This window comes from Buteo buteo, chromosome 4, assembly GCF_964188355.1.
Source record: "Buteo buteo chromosome 4, bButBut1.hap1.1, whole genome shotgun sequence".
Taxonomy (NCBI): Eukaryota; Metazoa; Chordata; class Aves; order Accipitriformes; family Accipitridae; genus Buteo; species Buteo buteo.
In genome coordinates, this window is record NC_134174.1 from 63,389,466 (window position 1) to 63,412,062 (window position 22,597).

The 22,597-nt window shown below is 43.4% G+C and overlaps 1 protein-coding gene across 2 annotated transcripts in view; it reads left to right on the top strand.

The window, feature by feature from the left end:
- GRK5 (G protein-coupled receptor kinase 5) overlaps positions 1-22,597 on the top strand; it is a 166,754-nt gene that overhangs the window by 59,752 nt on the left and 84,405 nt on the right. Inside the window, exon 2 of one of the 2 annotated variants that reach the window (XM_075026497.1) lies at positions 10,263-10,358. In XM_075026497.1, the coding sequence (XP_074882598.1) occupies positions 10,263-10,358 (96 nt within the window). Of the gene's footprint in view, positions 1-10,262; positions 10,359-22,597 lie in introns of those variants that run through there. The other variant, XM_075026498.1, reaches the window with a different exon arrangement.

The window sequence follows — 22,597 nt, forward strand, 5'->3', positions numbered from 1 at the left end:
GAATGAGTCACTGGCAGAGCAATCTGTTACATCAGATAATCACAGATTACCTCCATTAACCTGAATCCCTTCTGTAACCTTTTACAATAATGATCCTAAATGCTGACGCATACAATTGTGTTACCATCATGTCTTGGGCTGTCAGTGATTTTTGAGGACAACGTTTTCTATGATTTCAGGGGTGATTTAGTGGGGCGTGACAGCGAGATCCTCAGAAAGGCGTTGTTGGTACCTTGTTGCTGGGAGAGATGATGGGGCCAAAGCCAGGCTTTGTAGCTAAGTAAGGGGGAAGTCTCCCCTAAAGCTGACCATGCCCATTTGCATTAGCCCCGTGCACCCCCTTCCACCCTCTCCCTGCCATCCACGCGGTACCTCTTTCCTCCAAAGCCGAAGTGTATGCCAGCAGCTTCTTCCATCTGCCAGCCAGTCACTGCAACTGGCAAATGCTCGCTGTAGCCAGGCATTTCAGGGTGGTTTCAGCCCCCTCTCCACATTTCCTCTACAGAGCGTGTGAAGACTTGTCATATAGCTGCGGTTTAATTTATGCTTTATACGTACGTCTGTAGCTGAGAATCTGACGTGTTATTTGACCCAGGAGAGCCGGGAAGATGGACAGGGTCATTATCTGCTTTTGTGGTGAAGAAAGATGTGGCTGATCCTGACCTCAAACAGAAAGCGACCCAATTTAAGACATGTTATAATGCTGTACTTTTCTTCCTGGCTTGACTCTGGAAGCAAAGGGCTGAAGTGTCGCATAAGAGATGTTCCTCTCAAACAATTCTGGCAGTATAGATACATACACGTGTTCTCAGGAGGTTCCCAGCCCAATTTTCACAATTTTTAGCTTGTTTACATCAACTAAAAGTGTTGAGAGAGAAGGGTGAATCCAGCCAGGCATCATTAAAGGACACTTCTTATGGCTGTTGGGCTATCTCTCTGCACCATGGGGCTGATTTAATGGTCCTCTAGACCACTGCAAAAATACAGAAACACCACAAGATAAAAACGTACTGGGCACCTGATACCACTTCCTCAGTGCCCTCCTACTCAAGTGTCCATATCAGCACCTTTGCTGGGCTAGTATCTCTGGTGGGATTAAACGTGGGAGGAGAGACTGTGGTAATGCGGCGATTCGGAAGAGTATTTGCATGCATCAGCAGCCCAAAGGGGCTGCAGAGTCGCTATGCATCAGGCTCTGTATAGCTGAGACCTGTGCGTTACATCTCTAAATATTTGGGGTCTGCCAGTCTGCCTGCCAGAGAGCAGGACTGAGCGCTCAGGTGGGCTATCTAGATGCTTGAGAGACTTGCCCTTCTGTTTCCTTCACGGAGACTTTACGCTGTTTCTGTCTTGCTTTTCTGGTAGCTGTTTTCCCGACTCAGACGTAAACCATCTAAACTGAAAAAGTGTGCTGTTGTTTTTGTACGGAAAGCAAACCACATCTGGATTTCTGGGTTCTTATCAGAGCGTCTCAAAGCTTTGCTGATTCTACCAATTAAGTGGAACTAATAAATCAGTCAGGCCTAATAAAACAGCCTGTCTCAAATCATTAATTTTTCATGATGTCTACTAAAATTCTTTTCTTTAGCCCTGTTGGTAAGTTTGTTTAGGTGAGGGCAAAAAACCAGAAAAGAACATAATTCTCAGAGCTTGGCTACAGACTGTTGATAGGAACACACTTGAATTCTCACCTCCCATCCAGCTGGATCTCCTCCCCACAGTTCAGAAATACTCCTTATAAAACTCAAATGTCAGGAACACAGAGGCTAAGTTCTTTTTTTAGAGACTGCAGAACTATTTGCAGGAGAAAAAGCCCACACAGCTCTTTGACAGGGACAGACAGAACCCATATCGTTCCCGGCTCAGGGCTGGGTTTTTGCATATTCTCACTCCAAACTGGCACCAGGGTTTTCAGAAGAGCCGAGCCCCGTGTATTTGCCTGTTCCAGGGCCAGGTTTCACTTGTGTGTTCCTTCTGCCTGTCTCGTGCTGCCCGTCGTGCCGTTGTGTTACTAAACATCAGAACTGCACAACGTGGAGCAGCAAATCAGCAGAGCCTTCTTAGACTTCTAGTCACTTCTCTCAGTGTCTGACTAGGACCCACAAGTCCCTTCAAGGTTATTTTGGCTTTAGGGGCCAGCCCTAAGAGCGTGTGGGTTGTTCGAGGAGCACCACTGAATCCAGGAGCACTACACGTGCTCCTGGGCAATCTACGTGGACTATATGTGGGTGAAGCCTTGCATTTGCAGGTTTGGGTTTGGAGGAATTGGTTAGCAGCTTGCATGCGTGTTACTAAAACAGGGTAATAAATACATAGAACAGGTCATAAGTTTAAAGAGCCTTTGCTTAAAGAGGAGTTCCTTCCTGGAAAGATGTTATCAAGCCCTATTCAGGCAGGATTTCTGGAGCAGGGATTTGCATTCTCCCTTTGGAAGAATGGGAAGCAGGTCTCCTACAGTCAATGTAAATCGCAGCTGTGCAAATTAACTTAAGGGAACCAGTAAAGAATGTGGGAATTTAGATTCACTTGAACATTCAGATATGGGGAGGCCACATTCCTTGTTTAATTCTTGTGTGCTTCAAAACATGTGATGGTTGAGAACATTTCTGACAAAAGAATCTTCCTTTCTGAGAATGAAGTTTTGTCAAAAATGAAAGGGTTTGCAGGAAAATGTCTACTTAAAAAAGGGTTTGCTTTTTCTAGCTTCTTTTTGACAATATAGAAACATCATTTTAACGAAGTAAAGAATGTCAATTTACCGTACCCATTTTGTTCCAATGATATAATACATCTTAATACTCTATTTGATATGTTCTATGATAATGTTTTGACGTTAGAGAACTGAGATGACTCAAATGTTATCAGAATGAAATGGTTTAATGTCTTTAAATCAGAATTTTCTAGAACTTTGAAATTCTGACTCTCAGCTCCAGTTTGGAGGAAAACTCCACTGACATATTTAGCATCTGTAGCAGGGTGATAACCTTGATTCTCAACAGCTCTGTTCAAAAGGTTGGTCTCCGATAGTAATCATCGATACTGAAGTGTTACAGACAAACGTTTTCTGTTACCTACACCACTGATGGACAAAATCTCTTAATACTCCCTAGGTTCAGACGTCATAGCCTTTGCATGTTCCTCCAAGAGACCTTACAGGTCCAGAAACAGCTTCCAAAGGAGCACAGTGGCTCCAGATTCACTTGTTGCATTGTCTGTTCTGCTCTTGTTGCCATCTGCAATGTCAAATACTATCCAGGCACCTTTAAATTTCAAGCCATCAACTCAGTTCATCTCAACAGCCTGTTGAACCACCCAGTACATGGTAATGCATTCCACATAACATGACTAAACTCCCTGGATTTGTGCCAGTGGCCTAGTTTACTTTGAGGTCAAGAATAAGAAGTTAAAATTTGGGGCTGTGCTTAATTTTACTATTTTAGAAGATAGCTGGTTTTATTTTTATAAGATTTACTGTTTGTTTGTTTTTTTAATAGATTGTAAATCTTCAGTATACTTTGTATCTTTAGGATTATTTTTGTTTGTGGCATAAAAGCCAATGATCCCTTTTTGCTTATTCATCAGCTGCAGATAAACACAATCCAGTTAAAATACAAGACATAGAAGACGGAGACGCCATAATAAACAAACTAAAGATGCTTACGCAAGGGAAAATTAAACTGCATCTAGGGAAATCACATCACTGAACAGCTCCCTGTTAACATGCGTAGCAGCAAAACATACGCCCAGCATATGTGAACTGGCACACAAAACCCACAGACAACTTGTTGAAATCATCTCAAATGTGCATGAAAAATACCCAGTGGAGGATGTAGGCAAACTTGTATGGAGAGTGCCACAGTCTGAGATGCCCACTCAGGACCAACAGAAAAAATTAAAGGTGTGTTTTTTCAGTTTAGTTAAGATCCTTTCAATGTGCTCTGACTAAACATAAAGGTAGCTTATGTAAAGCCTTCTTTATTTTCCTAGAGTAGTACCAAAATGGCCTTGACATATGATAGTCAAGCCCTGAGGATCAGTCTTCAAAGACTAATCCCTTAGCTTCCTCTGTCCCTTCAGGGCAGTGGATGTTATTAAAGCATATTATTAACATACACATTATTATTAACATATAAAATGTGTTATTAAAGTAATGTTTCAGCCACTCATCGGTATTTACAGTACTACTTGACCTCTTATTTAAATAATAGGTAGATATTCCTGCAATAAATATTTGTTTATGAACAGTGACTTCTGTAAGCCAATGTGAATAGCGCTTTAGATGCCAGTTGTCTACAAAATGTTTTGCCCTCTGGTCCTCTGGTAACCAGATTGCAAAGCCAGCCTGACTCTGTTGGGGAGAAGCTTGCATTTTTGCTTATGAAATTCCCATCTCTGTGGTTCTGAAGGCTGAAACATGAAATACATCTGCTGTTCATTTCCAAAAAGCAATGGGATGTTTTACACAGCGGTTGTAAGGCTTATGTGTTCGTAGCAACATGCAGATGATTTATGTGCAAACATGCCGTGACAGCAGGGAAGATGGGCACAAAACCGTTATCATGGCCTGTGACTATTCAGAGTCACATTCATCAAAAAAGGCTGCAGGAGATAAAGACAGATTAGCATCGATAAGAGGAGCTATGTAACGTGATTCTCTTTTGAGGGCATGTTGTGGACTTTTTGTTGCGTCTTGTAAACGAGAGCCTCTAAAGACTGGTTTGCAGAGGCATTGTGTCCCAGTGGATGGTGGACACCTGCCTGCTTTTGAAAATCCAGCCCTCATACTCTTCTCCTTTTCCTTGGGGTGACATAGACAGGGATTCATAAAGAGGTTCCTAATGGTCTTTCAAGTGCTTGTTTTAAGCACAGGTTAGTCGGGAGTATCATCTGAGATCTTGTAAGGATAAAACTGTTTGCCTTAGAGGCTAAATGTGTTAGATATGAAAAATTCTTAGGGCTAAATGATGGGTTGGTAAGTTTTATTTATGCTGTCTCACTGAGAAGAGACACTCCAGGAAAATAAGCAGTTTAAAATTGGTATTCCTTTCCTTCACAAATACATGGTTAAGCTCTGGGACTCACACCCATGTGAGGCAAAAGGACATTCAACAGTCCAAGGCATTTACCAGGAGCATGAGAACAGCCTGAATTTAAGTAGCATAGATTCTAAAAAAGAAGAAGAAATTTTTGGAAGCAATATACCTTCATGTTTTGTTAGCCATATCTACTTAATAGGGCATAGAAGAAAGTTCCTGCTTTCCAAGTACTTTAGAAACAGCTTTCCAAGATCTTCCTCTGAAGCTGCCTGCAGTCCATCCTGTACTAGACGGACCATTTGTTTAATCTAATATGGCAATTCCATATCTAGCGTATAGCTGCGTACACTTTGATGGGAGAGAGTGAGTAGAGGAAGGCTGGCAAGAGGAAGAGGAGAAGTATTGTAAACTTCTTTTGAGTGGAAACAGGACACTAACCATGATTTTTGGACTTTTAATTTTTTTTTTTAGTTTATTTTACTGCTTTCACAAGCTGTGTAATCAAGACCTTGCAATCAGAGCGTACAGAGCTCTGTACTCTTGTTGGGAAGGTCTTGGATGGGAGCCTAGCTCCTGTTGCGAAATGGAAGACACAAACTGTAGTTGTCCTTCAGTGATCTGTGGATAGTTTACCTAAATTGTGGATTATCTAGATTGCAGATAATACAGTTGAAGGCAATGAAATGTTTGGCCGTCTTGGCTTAGCTAGGCCTGGGGTGTGATGCAGGCTTGTGAGCTTGGGCAAGAACAGGGCAAAAGTATGAAGCCAAGTTAGCTATGCTTAAAAACCACCTTGCATGGTGGCGTGAGGGACGAATGGAATATGGTACAGGCATGACGCTGGAATGAATTTACCCATAATTATGTCTAACTCGGTGTTATGAAATATCTTTAATCGGCTGAGCAGGAGCATGGCTTGATCCTGTCGTTAGCAGGATTAACAGGCTCAAGGCCTTGGCTTCAGCTCCTTGCTCTGTCTCTGATTTCTCATGTCATTTTGGACAAGCCACTTAATATCTCACTGGCTTAACAGTGTGCAAGTACTTTCCTACCTGCTCTCAGCGTTAGGAGAGTAAGTATATCCTGAATAATGGAGGCAAAAAAAGTAGGCACCTTAGGCTAAGGGTAGCTGCTGCTCACAAGTGTTTTACATGTGTGCCTCTGGTTGTGTCTGTCTCCTTACAGGCAGAGATCAGAGCTAGATTTGCCATCCGACATCACAAGATGCTATGAAAAATGCCATGTATTTTTCACGAGGTAGGATGTAGAGCAAATGCTTTTGTTTCCTGTAGGACTGGTTGACATGTTAGAGAATTAGCTTCAATCCTTGGTTTGCAAATGCTGACTTGTTAAGTGCATGCAGGGAAGTGGAGCTGAGATTTCATGCTGTTGCTGGGAGCTCACCTTTTGTTATCATCAGCAAACCAAGATTTTAAAGCAGTCAGACCCTCCAACACCACCTGATGGAACTCGCATCTAAAACGTGGCATGTCTGTCTAGTCTAGCCCTGAGAAGCTGCCTTGAAGATTGCAAATCCTCCTGTCCAGGAGAGACCGTGCAAAGGCAGTAATCAAGACAATGTGTGGAAAGCTTCCCTTTGCAACCTGCACAATTAGTGACCTATTCAGAGAAACGTCCCCTTTTAGCTTTTCACTCTGCTAGACAATTTACCCTGTCTCAGCTGTCTCACTGCATTATGTCCTTCAAACCCCCTAGAATTAACGTTTGGAGCCAGCAGTGTTTGCTGGCTCCACAAGAAAAGCTGAGAGCGGAAAGGTCAGGTCGATTAAAGCACTTGATCAGAATCTTTAACATAAAGACGTCACAGGCAAAACAGTAACGCTACTTCACGCTCAGCTAAGAGCAAATGATTCATCAGGCAAGGCTGCTTATTTTTGGAGGATGGCCACGAAAAGAGAAGAGAACACGTTGGCTGTATCGATCGCGGTTGAAACAGGGGACCGCAGAGCCCCTCTCCAGTTTTGATGGAAATTTAATGTCAGAAATACATCATCCAATGTAAATATATCAATATATATTTTACATTGAATGGATTTTAAAAACATTCTGGCCCAGCTCAGCAGAATCATTTCGTCTCTGCACAAATCTCAGAGCTGTCATGTAGAGGAAAGGGCTATTTTGCAATGCTTTGCACAGCTCGATGCTGCTAAAGATACAACCTTTTTGTGAGCACTTCTGTAAAGGTGGCTGGAGAAGCAGGTATGCTCTGAAATCCCCAGTGCTTTGGCCTCAAGGGTAGACCTTCAATGGGTGAAGATGTACCAGTGTTGAGCAGATGCAGCCTCAAGGATGCTTTCAGCTGGCTTACTCCCGCTGCCTCCTGTGTCCAGCAATGATTGGAAATACTGTTCTAGCAGGCACCGCTGCCCAAGCAGCTGCCTACGTCTTGTGCTGCCTTTGGTCCCTGCTCATACCTTAAGCAGAGAGCTCCTGCCTGCCCCCTTCCAGCACCCCGCTCCGTCTATTCCTTGGTAAGAGCAGAGTGGGTCTCTGCAGCGGGAGAGGCAGCAGGCAGAAATGAGAGGCACGTGTTTGTACGTGGAGGTGGGATGAGCTGCTCTGGGAGCTGGCAGCCAGAGGAAGGGATCCAGAAATCCATATTCGAACCCTGTGGGTCTCCAAGGGGGATCATTCTGCTGTGACACCAGCCCAGCTGTTCCCCTCCCTCCTTACCCTCCCCTTCCTTCCTATCCCTCCCCCAGTGCTAATAAATATATACTTAATTCATTTAAGTCCCGTGGAGGTTTGACATCAAGGCACAGAACTCAAAGTTTACGAGATAAATGAGTGTGATGAAAAAAATGAAGCAATAGTTCAGGGAAGAAAATACAGCCAAAGAGAATGACTGGTGAAGAGAAGGAAACATGAATTCCCACAGGATCATTCCCCAGAGGAGCGTGTGAAGGGAGGGGGCAGAGAAGTGTAAGTACAGTGTGACGAGGCGTAAGGTCAGGAGCACCAAGAAGTGGCAGCGTGGCCAGCAGGAGCGGCTGTGCAGGATTGCAGGAGTGGGCTTTCAGGGAGACGAAAGCCAGTGGAGGACCCTTCGGGTTGCTGAATCCAACCCCTGCAGCCGCTGGTGAGCAGGAGGGATGGTGAATGGACCATCACAGTGCCCACCCCAGCCTACAAAATGCTTCTCAGCGCCTTGTAGCATACCTAAGACCTCCAGCGTGCAAGACCAAGTGTCATATGCTGCAAGAAGAGATCAAGACAGCCCCTGCGATGCTGTGGCTGGAGGGACAGGAGAGGAAATTACTTTAGCAGCAGTGTTTGGGATGCACTGAAGAGGGGAGGTTGAAGAACAGTTTATTATAGACCCAAAGGGTACATCTGCATTGCATAATACAGCATAGTGTGGAGGCAGCCGCAGCTCTCTGTGCTTTGCCGGAGACTAATTCCTGGAAAGGGTAGCATAGCTGTACTCCTAATAGTCTAAACAAGCTAGCTCCTTCATGGCTAGTGCAGATATCTCTGCACTACATTGCATAATGTAGACATACAATAAATTCGTGTCAATAAAGAGTTTAAAATAATTCAAGGCCAGCTCTGCAATGACAAAACCATTGGTCACCAAAAGCAAAGGAATAAAAGGTGAAATGCAGAAGCAGCACTCCTGCGCCGAAGGGGTGATCAGAAACACCCCACAGAGAGCAATACTTCACAATTTTTTGCAAGGCTCTTGTTTTCTCTGTAATGGTCTGCTACCTTTTGAGTCAATGCTCTCCTAATTTAGCCTGCAATATCATGTAGTACCCAGCACACCCTCAATCTGCAATTGTGACTCTACCAGCCCCTCTACAGAATTAACTCAGCTCTGAATTAGTCATTCGACGTGCCAGCGCATGTAAAATAGACTCAAGTGAATCAGATTTTGTGTGCAGGGACTGAATTGCAGTAAATACAGCGATTCAGAGAATCTCAGTCTGCATCTGGGCTTCCATGTCCAGAGGGATACTCTTTCGCTGCTGGCTGTACAGCCTCTCCGAGCAGGACAGGGACACAAACGAGCCGGGAATGAAACCCCCAGCACCACATCATACCTCCTGCCCTCTGCAGCGGTGCTGATATGGCAGCATAAAAAATGTGGGGGCATAAAAGAGAAACCTAGGTGAGGGTTGGAGTAAAAAAGTGCCCAATGACAGTAAAATAAAAAAAAAAAAAAAAAAAAAAAGAGAGAGAGACACAAGAAAAAAATCTGAAAACGTTCTCCTAGGCTGAGCTGCTTCAGATCTGAGTGCCCATCTAGCAGACAGTGGGGAAGAGCACACGCAGCACGTCAGTCTGCATTAGGCTTGCCTGGGCTGAGGGAGCCGAACCCCGTGGGCAGTGTGTCGTCTAGTGATCCCAGCAAGGAGCAAAGTGAGGTGTACTGGAAACGCTACCTTTACTGGTCGGAGCCCAGTGCAGAAGGCATCCCCCTTGCAAGCTCAGATGTGGCACCTGGAGATGCCAGGGATGCCTGCAGCGAGGTGTTTATGAAGGGACATTGAGGAGGGAGATTGATCAGCATGGAAGGCTGAGAGTCGTGGACCTCGTTCAGGCAGAGCTGGGGGAAGCCAGCTAGGTCATTCACCTTGAGGACAGGCCAGTTCAAGAAATCTTGGGCAAGAGTGAGAAGGATTAAAAAGAACCAAAATGAGATTTTCTCCTCATGAAGATATTATATTAATTTTCTCGCACTTTTTTCTCCTGTGGAAGCAGTAGTGACCAGAGTGTGTAACATCAGCGGTACTGCCATGTTGTCAGTATATCTAATGTGTGTGTGGGGGGGTGACAAGAATTTTGGTCTTCAGTTTCCAGCACTTCTTTTGGGATGGAATCAAGGCTCATCCCAAATCTAGAAGGGAGAGATCTAGGTTGAAAAGATGTGAGCTGTTATTTTACAAGATTATTTGACTTGTGTGACACGGCTGTCGGTTGGGGCAGAGATGATGTTGGAGATGCTCAGTTCAGCACTGTTATCTGAACTGGACCTGGTGGGCCACAAGTGACCTCCCAACTTTTAGTGAGCTGATCTTCTGCCAGATGCTGCCTCCCCTGTCTGTTTCAGCGCAGACAAGCTTAGACTTGATCTGTACGTCTACCCACAATGTCTCAGCTTTAATTATTAATGATATCCATAAGAACTGTGACTGGGCTGCTAAACTCTGGATGGGGCTGTGCCCCCAAAGCAATCTAATCCTGATATTTCTTTCTCTGCAGGGGGTGGAGGGAAACGCAAAGGCAAAAGCAAAAAGTGGAAGGAAATCTTGAAATTCCCTCACATTAGCCAGTGTGAAGATCTCCGAAGAACAATAGGTAAGAGCTTTTCCCTTTTTTGGAATTACTGCATAAATAAAACATGCTCTCAAAACTGGTTCAGCAGAACAGCATTAAAGGTACTCATCATTAAATGGAATGAGTTTAGAAATGGGCATGCGATGCACGTATCTCCCACGATGCTGCTGTGCAAACTCAACATTTTCTGGTTCCTAACAAGGCACTGTGGATCCGGCAGGAGAGACTGGGATAATGGACTTGCAAGGCAGGGTTTGGGGCTGGCAGCAGCCAGACCCTTTGCTTTGCAAGCACAGGCTCTAGGAGCCAAAGGGACTTCACGGTTGGACAATACCTGGCATATGGGACAGGTACTTTGACTCGGTACCTACCAGGACCAAGGTGGCTGCAAAAGGATTTTCAGAAATGAATCCTCTCATCGCATCCTGCATTCTCTTGTAATAAGTAGGTCTTTATCAGGGAGGAAATGAGACTTGATGAAAGCAGAGAGATTGCTGCTGTCGTTGGAGGTTAATATTAATTATAGCCTGGATATGATGTTTGAAGCAACAGCCACTGCCCTCTGCCAGGAACGTTTGCTCAGCAGTACCATCCTCTATTCAAATCACAACCGCAACACTACTTTATCTAGTTTTTTATAGGACATGTACAATTTTTTTCTAAATTACTTTGTTTTATTGACATGGGCCAAACAGATTTGGAAGGGAGTTTGGAGTGGCCGTTTCCATAACACAGCATTTCTCCTGCTCATACCTGCCAAATTTCAGCATTCTTTTGACTGCTGCCTTGGCAAACAAGGCTAGCAGCCATCTCCTTGTGCATTCTCTATTGGAAAGCCCAGTATTACTGGTCTCACCGCAAGAGGTTAACTTCAGCAGTTGAGGCTCCTTTTCTCCCCTACACTGCCATAAAATCCAGCCACTGGCAGTGAATGAATGAAAGGCAAGAAACTGTAACAACTGAGATAAGGGGCAGCATAATTTGTCTAACTTGGGTGAACTCCTGGGGTCTGAGTGACAGTGCCCTGGCACTACTCACATTCGAAATTCACAGCGTGTTTATGCAGAGAAAATATGTGGAATGTTTTGAAACTCTTTTCATGGTCTCCTTCAATAAACTTTGCTTCCCTCATCTTCTGCTGTAGAGCTAAAAGGAGGCAAAGAAAAGAGGGGGGAACAGGAGAAAAGAGGGTAGGTTTTTGCAGTTTATGGCCACTCGACAAATACACAAACCCTGGAACAATTTCTGATGGTATAGAACCTGCTGGAAGCAAATCTGATTTAATATATTGTAATTTGCATAGGGAATTCTCTCCATTGTTCCGTCAACCATGGTTCCTACAGGGGAAAATGGCACCAGATAAAATGCTTGCTCTTTACAAAGGTGTAATATCCTAAAATGAATAGTCTTAAAAAAATGAGTCTGCTAATGATTTCTGTTTCTGAAATGCTGTTTCTGGCATTTTTTTGGTGTCAGCTTTATCCGAAATGTAATTTGGTTTGCATTTTTTTGGTGAATGAATTAGTGAAGTAACAGGGCAAGAGCCCTTGTGATGCTCTTGGTGGATTTGGCTTCACCACAAAGATTACCTGTTGACTGGGAATTTTAGCAACTGACTTTTACACAATGGGGAATAAGGTCCAAATCCCTGTTCTGTGACTTTGATATTTATTGAGTAGCTTTCCCGCTGAGCTGGATGTGATTACACAAGGAATGAGGCACTGCTCAGCCTGTGTAAGGTCATCTGTCCTTGCTGGCTCTACCATTTTTCTGTTAATCTAGCTGAGATTGAAACGTCCCAGACAAACAGTCGCTGTTTATAAACTTCTCCTTGCTCATACAGGGGATCTGATGCATCTTGGATGAGCCAGACTCTCTGGATCTATAGCATGAAGTTGTTTGCACACGTGTGGTTGATCTGAGGTGCTCGGGGTGGATCTGTTGCATGTGCAGATCCATTGCACTGGGCTCCGTGTGGCTCATGGACACCCAGGGATCAGTCATTGCAGTCTGGCCTTACACCGCTTCTTTTACCATCTCTGCCGAGGGAGAACAACTCCCTTGGCTTTAACGCATTCCCATTTGCTATTTTCTGCAAGTGCTTTAAAAGGATCTCAGGATTTCAGGCGACAAGATGTGTCCACAGGTGACTTTGGGGGGGGAATGTACTGAAACACCTTTCTTGAACCATCAGCTGAGCTGCTCCATGACTTGCAGGGGATCCAACCGCTCGGTGTGTCTGCCCATCAGTCCCTCCCCTAACAACTTCTTAGCCCACCGGTCAGTGCTAATCAAATTTGATCATGAAATAGAGACCCCAGAGAGGCTTTTTCCTCCAATCTCTATGGAAATAGGCAACCAGCAGAGAAGAAAAACTTTATACAAGGAAAAGGCTACAGCCTCAGTTCAATGTGTTTAGAGATCAAGACAAATACTGGTGGGTTCTGCTCATCACAGACGTCTTTGCTGTGTGTCAGCCTCCCAGTACTTCTGGTCAGACACAGTCTTGCCACTTTGCCACACGTTAAAAGAAAAAAATCACACCGCGTCTTAGAGGGTTGCATCAACTGGAGGACTAAGCTGTTGAGGTTTTGTTGTACTCGTCTTTTCTGGATGCTTCCCAAGAGCCTCCGTGGAGAAGCTGGAGGCAGGGATGGGATGGACCTTTTGATTTAGAGCGGGCATGGACTGCTGTGACGAAAGGCACGGCTTAGTTTAATGCAGCCGTAAGCCACGGAGGGAAAATGCTGCTGTTGTAATTGTGGCAATACAGCCTACCTGTGTGTGTAGATGCCCACATTTTGGTGTAAAAACGTGTGTGCTTTTGCACCCCACTAAGGTGTACTGAAAAGAGTCTGTGTCTTAAAAAAAAATAGTGTAGTGTGAAAAGAAATCTGTGAAAAACAGGAAGGCTGGAATAAACCAAGGGTCTGCGACCTGTGTTGACACAATTATGAGTCAGTTCATACCTTTTGGTTCCCTCTGTGTTTACAGGAGACTCTGTGTTTGACTATCCATCATCTGGTGTCTTACTGAAAGACTTGCTTAGTAACCCCTTTTTTCCCCTCCTTCTTGTGCACAGAAACAAAAATCAAAACACCCGAGAGAAACACTGCTTTTTGATAAATAAACAAACACTGGAAACATCTTTATTAAAAGTGCCATTTAGCCAAGGAGCTATTTTTTTGGATTGCACTTAAAAGCAACTTCTTTTCTCCTTTCTTTTTTGTCCAAAGTACACAACACCTTTTGCAGGGAAATTCAGTGGCCTTCATTGTGTGCTAATTAAATAGGCAAGTGAAACAGGGATGCTATGCTAATACCTTTACTGGGCTCTGAGAGAGGCTTGTATATGTATCCTTGTATACTATGAATGGCTAATGTATGTTTCTATTTGCAGCCCTCTTCCCAGCTGTATTTAATTGTATTAAAACAGCTAGCCCTTTCCAGGTTAATATTGGCATTAGCGGCCATTTCAATCGATGACAACCGGTGTTTGAGACACTAGTGACAATGACTCATGTGATGGATGCTGCTAGTTGATGGTGTTCTGCTATCTTTAAAATTCACAGATGATAGCTTAGCAAAAGAGAGGTGTTTCAAGGGAAGGGAAAAAGTAGCAAGGCGCAGCTTTAAAAATTCCTGCATTTGATGAACACGGCATGAAGAGATGCCACAAGTTAGGGATACCCACTAGTTTAAAGGCCATCAGTAAACAAAAATATAAGAAAAAGTTGTAATTTTAAAGGCCAGAATGTCTTTTTGATGATAAAAGATTCTGGATGTCTGTAAATATTTCTGAATGACGCAAAAGGTTCTGTTGGTTAAAAGTGTGGAATTTTTATTTATTTTGCTCAGACCCATTCTGTGCTTTTTTCTTCCGTAAAAAAACTGCTTGGGTGAAAGAGTTGATTATTCTGATCTTTGGCAAATTTTCTTTCGCCACTGTCCAAATGCTATATAATAAATCAAGATTTTTTTTTGCCCATAGATTGAAGTTCGTGGGGAAACTGCCACAGAATGTGTCTGCTGTTTGTTGCATAGAGTGATTTGTTGCATTATTGCAGGAAACATTAACTCCTTCAGTAAAGCAGTTTCTGATTGTGTGTTGTACTGAGGTAGAAGGAGAACTCTGATGATTTCTCTTGTTAAATATTTATATTCAGTGAGATTTCACAGTCAGAAAGATCGGCCCTGTTAATACTAGTTTTGCCACGGTTGGTTTAAAAAGAGAAAAAAAATCCTCCCTGTGCCATTTAACCTCTTACGTGACATTTGCGTCCCATTTATCCAGGGTAAAAATAGTTTGAGCTTCCAATTCTGGCAGGTTCTTTTCAGCGTTGTTAAAAATACAGTTCTGTGTGAGAAACACTTTGTAGAGACGGTGAACAGAGTAAGTGGGACAAATCGAAACCACAGAGTTCACATGCTCACTTTTTACAAAAGCTGGCTCTTTTTTCCCCCCACTTTTTTTGTACCGTACTTTTTCAGACACGATCAAGACCTTCACCTACATGATTTTTTTTTTTCAGTCACTTTGGAATTTTTCTACCTGGAGGCATATTGATGGTGCAGGCTCTGCAATGGGATTCAGACCTACCTAAACGAGTTTTTTTTAAGCCGCCAGCGTGGGCGCTGATAGCAATCAAGCAGCAGCGGTATGGACATCCGTGACAGTGAGATGCTTGAGTATTTATCCAGCTTCCTAGAAATGCTTTGCAGCCTGCACTGAGCTCCATCCTGTGGCAGAAAGACTGCTACTATACCCCAGTTATCTCGTTTAAAGGTAGCTTGGGCACCTCGGCTCCGTGGTGCTGGGGCATCCTTCATGAATTCCCACCAGCTGTTCTTGGGTTCCTTGGCTTCAGAGGTTCGCCAGCGCTGATGATAAACACATGGGTGAGGGCTCTTTGTAAAGAAAAGCGTGAGTTTCCAGGTTTACTCGCAGGGAAAGCTGGCTCTGAGAGATCGAGTGACAGGATGGCATATCGCAGTTCATCTCGGGATAATGCGCCTGTGCGGGACCTTGTCCCGCTTCGGCTGGGGACGGCGTCAGACCTGGGGGGGTGTATCTGCTCGGGGGACGGAGATGTAGGCAAAGAAACACAGTGCATCTGCCCATCCCAGAATCTGAGACTACGTGGTGGTGTCACTCCTAAAGCTCAGGCACTGAAACTGGGAAAGAGAAGGCATCAAAAGCCCGGTCTGATCAAAACCACAAAGAAGTAGCCAATTTTCTCTCCACCAAATTCTTCAGCTCTGATGTTTACAGTGATTAAAAAGCAAGGTTTAGAAATGTATTCCTGAAGCCAACAAATAGATCAAAGGAGAGAATCGCAGCTTGCCTTCCACTGTAAATAATCAAGCACAACTGGTTCTAACTTCTGTGATTGTCTTATAGTATTAGCCTGAATACTACACCTGAGGCTGGTCTCATGTTTTTTGGCTAAAACTAAAGTTTGAGCTTTTGAGAATTTTTTTTTTTTTTTTGTAGAAGGCATCAGCTTTTCTGGGAAAAAAACCTTAACATTCTAATTGGAAATAGTTTTTCAACAAGTAGTCAGGATTCTGTGGAATGAAATAACAGCAAGGGGAATTGTCTCCTATTTTCTTTCCAAATGCGTAAGCATATGGGTAGCTGTGTTGGGAAGATGCTGGCGTTGTGTGTGTGCATGCAGCCAGAGCTAAGTACCCAGCACGGAGCTCTACAACATCTCTGGGAGGCACTAGGTTTTCTGCAGACCTGGGGAACTGGAGTTGGTGGAGTAGAAAATACTATCTAGTAACAAAAAAAAAAAGAAAAAAGACATCATACTGTATCATTGTTGTACTGTTCATTGAAATATGTTTCCAGAGGCATTCATATCATTTGAAGCCCAAGCTGATAAACACATAGGCTCACAAATAATTTTTTATCCACACATGGAGTCCCTTTAAATTCAGTTGACACCAGATGGGGGGGGTGTAAGCAATCAGAATTGTGCTCTGTATGAAAAGAAATTTTCCCACATCGGTGCCCTTAGATAACAGCAGTATAAGATGTATTTCAGTCACTATCAGCAACAGCAGAGTGATATCTTGCTGGTGTTCTTGCATCACCCAAGTGAGTTGTCCTCCGTGGTGGTTGTCTGTGGGGCGAGTACAGAAAGAGCACAGAGAGAGGGGAACCCAAGAAGGACTGAAAGCAAAATTGGAAGAACGGCTGAAAGCTACGGGTAGGATTTATTGCTCTGGAAAAAGTTATGCAGATTTTTTTGGATAACATAAACGCAGAAAAAAACCCTCGAACTGATTTATTTCTAAAGAAGAAACAAAGTCCTTCCCCGTGACGGTCCCCATTCTGTACACTTCCCTTCCCCCTCACTTTCTTTTTCCTTTTTTCTATAGTAGGCACAACTTTCCCCTCTCTTTCTTGAGCCACCAGGTCTCTGTTGCTCCCTTGAAGTACAGCTTATGCAATCTTTCCAGCACAGATCTTGCCTTCAGCAGTACCCTGTAGTTTCATGGATTTGACGTGCTGTCCCATATCATGAATACATCTAAATTAAATTAGATACTCTTCAGGGGCAGGAACTGGCCACATGATAGAAACTGTTCCAGCACATGAAATGATACGGCTGACGTCAAAACCATATTGTTTGTTTACAAACCCACAGTTGGTTCAGCTCCTTTCTTTAAAAGCCTTCAGATTCAACTATAATTCTATCATAAACATAGGTTTCTAGTGCTCTAATGACGGATAAACAGAGCAACGTTTGGTGCCCTTGCAAGATTAGCTGTATCCAGTTTATAAGCGATAGCTGGAATTGAGAAGGGTTGTTTTTTTTCTTGCAATATTTTTTTTAATGCCATCACAGAAAGTATGTGAAAAACAAGCTGTTTTATGCATCTAGTGAGACTCAAGACTAACACTGGGAGAACAGGCTGCTTGCAGGCTGCTTGTACTTGACAGCTTCCAGGACGGGAAGGGGACGCAGGGGAAATGAGTTGAAATGATCTCAGCCCACATTCTATTTACAGAATTTATTTCACAAGACTTAATCCATTAAGTATTACCTTGGCAGTGGCAACCCAGAAAGAAACCAAGAAAGATGTTGCTATTCTCCATAAAGAACAGGCAGCACATCCACCTCTCCTTACCAAACAGTGAGTCCACAGCAGTCGTCATTCAACAGAAAGCCTCCTAAGGAACAAATATTATCACTAAACCTCTGTATTTTTATTTTGTGGCAAAGACTGTATTTGCTGCAATAAATTAGTCTTTGCAAATGAAGAAGAAAAAAAAAATGCCACGACACACTTTGAATTATTTCCAGAAGTTATTACAGGGATATGCAGAAAAGGAATTAGAAGAGAATATACCCTTTTAAAAGATCCATTTCATCTCTCACCGAAAATAGAAGTAGATATTGTGAGCTGCAGGGTTTTTCATTATCTTATTAGGTAATATGAGTCATTAAGGCTAATTAATACTTATGCAGTGATTTGGAATTGTAAAATGCTAAAGAAGTGCTCACGGGTCCTGTTAAATAGTAGTACTTGGTTGTTAAGGAAATTTATTTTAAAAGCAATTTAGCATTTGCTGAGGTAGGGCTACATTTGTGATAAAAAACTTACTCTTCTCCCTGCTGAACTCACTTGTAACTTTGCTACTGGTAGTGATGAGAAGAAGGTGGCAGGGCAAAGCAAGCCTCTGGTTTGGTTGACTCCGTTCAGCTCTGCTGCAGTCAGCGAGAAAGTTTCCCTTAAATTAAACTGTACAGGAGCCCTCAAAAGAGGGGAATGTGGGGAGGGAAAAGGGAGAGAAAAGATCTACCGGACCTACATCATAGGGATGCTGTGAAGTGTGCTCATGGGATGAGCAGCCTGAAATCCTCACGTTTGGGGGCGCGTTCAGGTTTTTAGGGAGGGATGGGATTAACCTAAGTTAATGCTTCTCGAAGAAAATAACTCATTTGGAGTAGCTGGTAGAGGAAGCATTATTTTGACTTGGCTTCTGCTAGTTATTACGGAGGACTCTAGGGTCGTGGCTGGGCTTCGTTTTAGGCTTTGCTAGGAACAGTCATGCCAGAAGTATGGCACGCTGAAATGCTGCAGGTCAGTGTAGGTGAACATCAGAGACTGAGCCCTTGGTTGAAACATTTTGTAACAAAAGGCAGCTTTCTGAATGAAATGTGTGTAGTAGCAAAGTGGAGTTATTATTCCGAAACCAAACATTTTTCTCTTTTATTTCCTCCTTCCGTGCACTTCTTTTTGGAAGAGGGGCAGGAGAAAAAGAAACATCCTATTCTTTACTTAAAACCAGAAAATAAGTGGTAGTCTTAATTTATACCAAAGTCACTCGAAGTCCATAAAATACTTTGAGTGAAGCAAAAGTCACTTTATATATATATATATATGCACTATTTTGAATATCTGCAAAATATGAAAGTAATCTTGTACTTATTTTTCAATTTTATTTCTGTCTTTGTAGCACTCTTTTACTGAAGCACTCTTTGTCACAAAGTGTACTTCTGCGGCACGAGGTGTACTTCTTCCTTTGTTGTGAAGGTCCTTGATCTGTGCGCTTCAGTTCCACTGGTTTAGTTATCTTTTCCCGACAGTGCAAATGGACAATAAATTGAATATAAATACAATATTTCAGTTTTAAATATAATATAAGGCACTGCAAATTATTTTATGGGTTAACAGGGTTGGGATTCATACTCCTTGTAAATCCATGTCTGAGGCAAGACCCCAGATAAAGTGCCTTAGTGCAAATCTGGCCCATTATTATCCTAGTGCTCCTGATTTCTGGCTTTCAAGGAAAAGAGAGGTTGAGAGTTTTTAGGATAATCCCACACATAACTTTTAATTCTGGTTTTAAGACATAGTGCGGGGGAATTCACGTGGGGAATGTTAAAAGCCTGATTTTTTGGTGGTTTGGCTGAATCCCTGAAGTCATTGAGAGATTCCATTTATTTTTCAGGTAATCACTATATGCTGCTTTGAAAACACTTTGGAGGTGATAATTGGAACCATTTCTCTGTGCTCTGTAGATCAGAAATTTTGGCATGGCCATGAATTCTGCTAAATACTGATATTAAAAGAGAACCCCCACTTGGCAGGGTCAAAGCAGGAGTTATGAGACCATTTCTGCATAGAGTTCCTGGTTATGCCAGTACTTTTATTTACTTATTAATCACATTTTTACCATGCTAAGCCAATGCCAGGGAATTCTAAGACAAGAAAAATAAAATATTCTCTACTCTAAACTGCTGTCTCTTAGCTGAAGTAATGGAAAGGATGAGTGAAAGTCTAATGTAGGGAAGGGAAACAAAATTACACAGCAGGATGGTATAGTGCAAACTATGAAAAATCTCCTGAGTTTGGGGAGGAAGGTAGACTGGTATTTGATTTTGTTGAAGAACTCCCTGTTGTCCTGGAATTGGTAAAGTTCAGTGCAAAAATGGCTCAACAAAAAGTCTGAACTCTTACAAACCTTAAAAAATATGTGATGGACCAATACATTTAGGTCACACTTAAATTTAGTGTATTAAGAAAAATGTGAAGGTTTTTACCTTTCCAGAAAAATAATTGATTAATTCCAAAAGATGGGAATTTTCTATGGTAGTAAATGACCCACAAAAATATTATCTCTGCGAATAGTTAAAAACTTCTTTGTACCTGCCAGATTCACCATCCTCCTGCTCTGCACCAACATTATATTTGCACAGTGGCACCTTGAGTGTCTCTTCACATCACATTGATTTTCTGAGCTCTCGCTTGGACAAGTTAGGACAAGGCAGTGTTGACAGATTGGTGAAGGCTGTTCTCATGAGCAGCAGGACCTGACTCAACTACGCATAAGTATTTGCAGTGTTGAAACAGCCCTCTATAAGTAAGTGCTTTCAGGCTTTCATAACTCCTGGTTCAAAATATTTTTGGCATTTGTAAACATGGCTTATGGAGAAAATGGTTTTGAGCACAGGAAGAATTTGGTGTAAGTCACTTCAGAAATATTCTGATCCGTCCAAACAAACAATATTCACCCCCTGAGCATCTCTTTCATCGCATTTGACCTTTCGGCATAGGTATAGTTTGTCTCACGAGCAGCAGCTTCAACACACTGAGGCCTAAGTGAGGTCTTAGAAGTAAGGACACCCCGCGAAGGTACAACACTGACTCTAAAACGCAAAAGAGGGAAACCTATGGTAGGGAATACCATGGAATATTTGATTTAATGTAGCAAAGTATGACGTATTCACGCTGATCAGCTCTCCAACAGCCAAAGCCAACTGGTAGCCATGCCACTTCCAGCAAGATCCTTTCCAGATCTCTTTGGCTGGACCTGCTAAGCCTGAGCATGAGCAACTAGGTGGGATATCTTTGGGAAAGACCTCTGTGCTGGTGACAGGTTGGGTCCCACATGGGAGGGAGCTAACCTGTCCCTGGGGTGGGCACGGGCCAGCACACTTGGCTCCTGGAGGCCTCTGTGTGCCCCAGGTCTGTGCCCAAGGAGGATGGAGGATGGAAGGCAGGAGAGCGGGTGGGCTGGGGGTGACAACTGTAGGTAAATAAGAGTACGTCCCCATTGCATAGCCAGTGGGAGTATTCCCGAGGCTTGTACTGCTTGGGAGAGGAGAAAAAAGCCAGCATGAAAAGAGCAGCTATTGCACAGCCCTTGTGTTGGGAATGGACCTCATGACTGTCCTTAGCTCCACGGAGGCTTTCGTCCTCCAAGGTAGCGACTCTTCCCTTCTGAGACTGCTTTCATCCCTGCCCAGGAGACTGTGGGTGTCCCTGGGCACCATAACCTCATTATCTTCTATGGAAAAAAAACAACACCAAAACCCTTCTAAAAATATTGTCGATGCCAGCATTGTCTATGCCACTGTGACTGTGAATCAGTGGTCAGAGCTGCGAGGGAGAATTACAGCTTTTTCTCCCTTTTCTTTGCCATGGACAACCCCTAGTCCTGTGACTAGGACTAATGTCTATTTTAGAATCTACTTCAAAGTCTCCTCAGGGGCCAGAGCCTTTCTTATGAGTTAAAGATCACCTTGTTTAGGTAAGATCTTAAGGAGTGGAAGGCGGCAATGCAAAGTTTCAAACTCTGCAGAGGAGCTGCCAACGCAAAGGTCACACAAGGTTGTGGTTACTCCCACTGCGTGCTGCAATGGGCTTCGTGCATTAGTGCAGACCAGGATTACAACAGGGCCAGCACAGAGAGAGGGAAGGCATAGATCCACCCTGTAGCCCTGTGGTTTTCGCAAGTTTTCTGGCACTGGCCTCTGTTCCAAATCCTAAAGGAGCTCTGATGGAGACCTGCCATCCCGGTTCAAAAAAAGGGATAGGATTTTATTCTCAATAGCACCGTTGAATGACATGGAAAGTAACCATCACCCACAGTCAATCACTAGTAAGTACCTATAGACTGCTTGACATCTATAAAGAGCTCCCTAAGTGCTCACTGTAACTCATAGCGTAGGTAGGATAGTCCTTTATTTTCTCTTTCCTCATATGATATGAAACCAATTGAAAACTTGTCTTTCTCCATCCCCAAGGAGAGATTATGGTTTTTTTCCTAAGCCCCAGTGATTTTAGCCTTCTTTCTCACTAGTTGCTGGGGAGTGATGATGCTAAATCATGTCTCCCAAAAAGCCTTTATCCTTTGTGTAAATTAGCTGATAGCTTCCTTCTACTGATGCAAGTCAAAACAATGTTTTAGCTGGCAGAATTATGTGGAATTCTGCCTCATCTGTTTTTTTCCACCCATCAGCAAACGAGTATTTCCCTAACAAGTCGCCAGATCTGGCAGTTTTCCAGGGTTTCCCTTTTTGGTAGGCAGCAATAAGGAAGGGACTCTCTTCTTGCTGCCAACTCACCCACTTACAACATGCATTGGGGAGGGATCAGAAACCCTTTCCTTCGACTGCCTCAGAGCAGAGAAGGCCCTGGGAGTTCATTTGGAGGCTCTGCCGGTAGGATATGGATCGTCAAGACTTGAATTAGAGAGCACATACACCCCTTTGCTTTTCTTCCTCCCTCTTTTCCCTTCCTTTAAGTGAATTTAAGTCCTGATGACAGGTAATGCACAGATAGCCCTTGAAAGGGCAATGTTGTGTTTATCTCCCAGACAGGTGCAGTCTGATTTCCCTCTCTCTGCTCTGGTCCCTTCCAGGGTGGAGGTAGAACGGCAAGAGAGAGAATATTTCAGCACCCATGATTGCTCGCTGTTGGCTGGCTCTGCCAGCCTGGATGCCAGTTGTGGTGGTGGG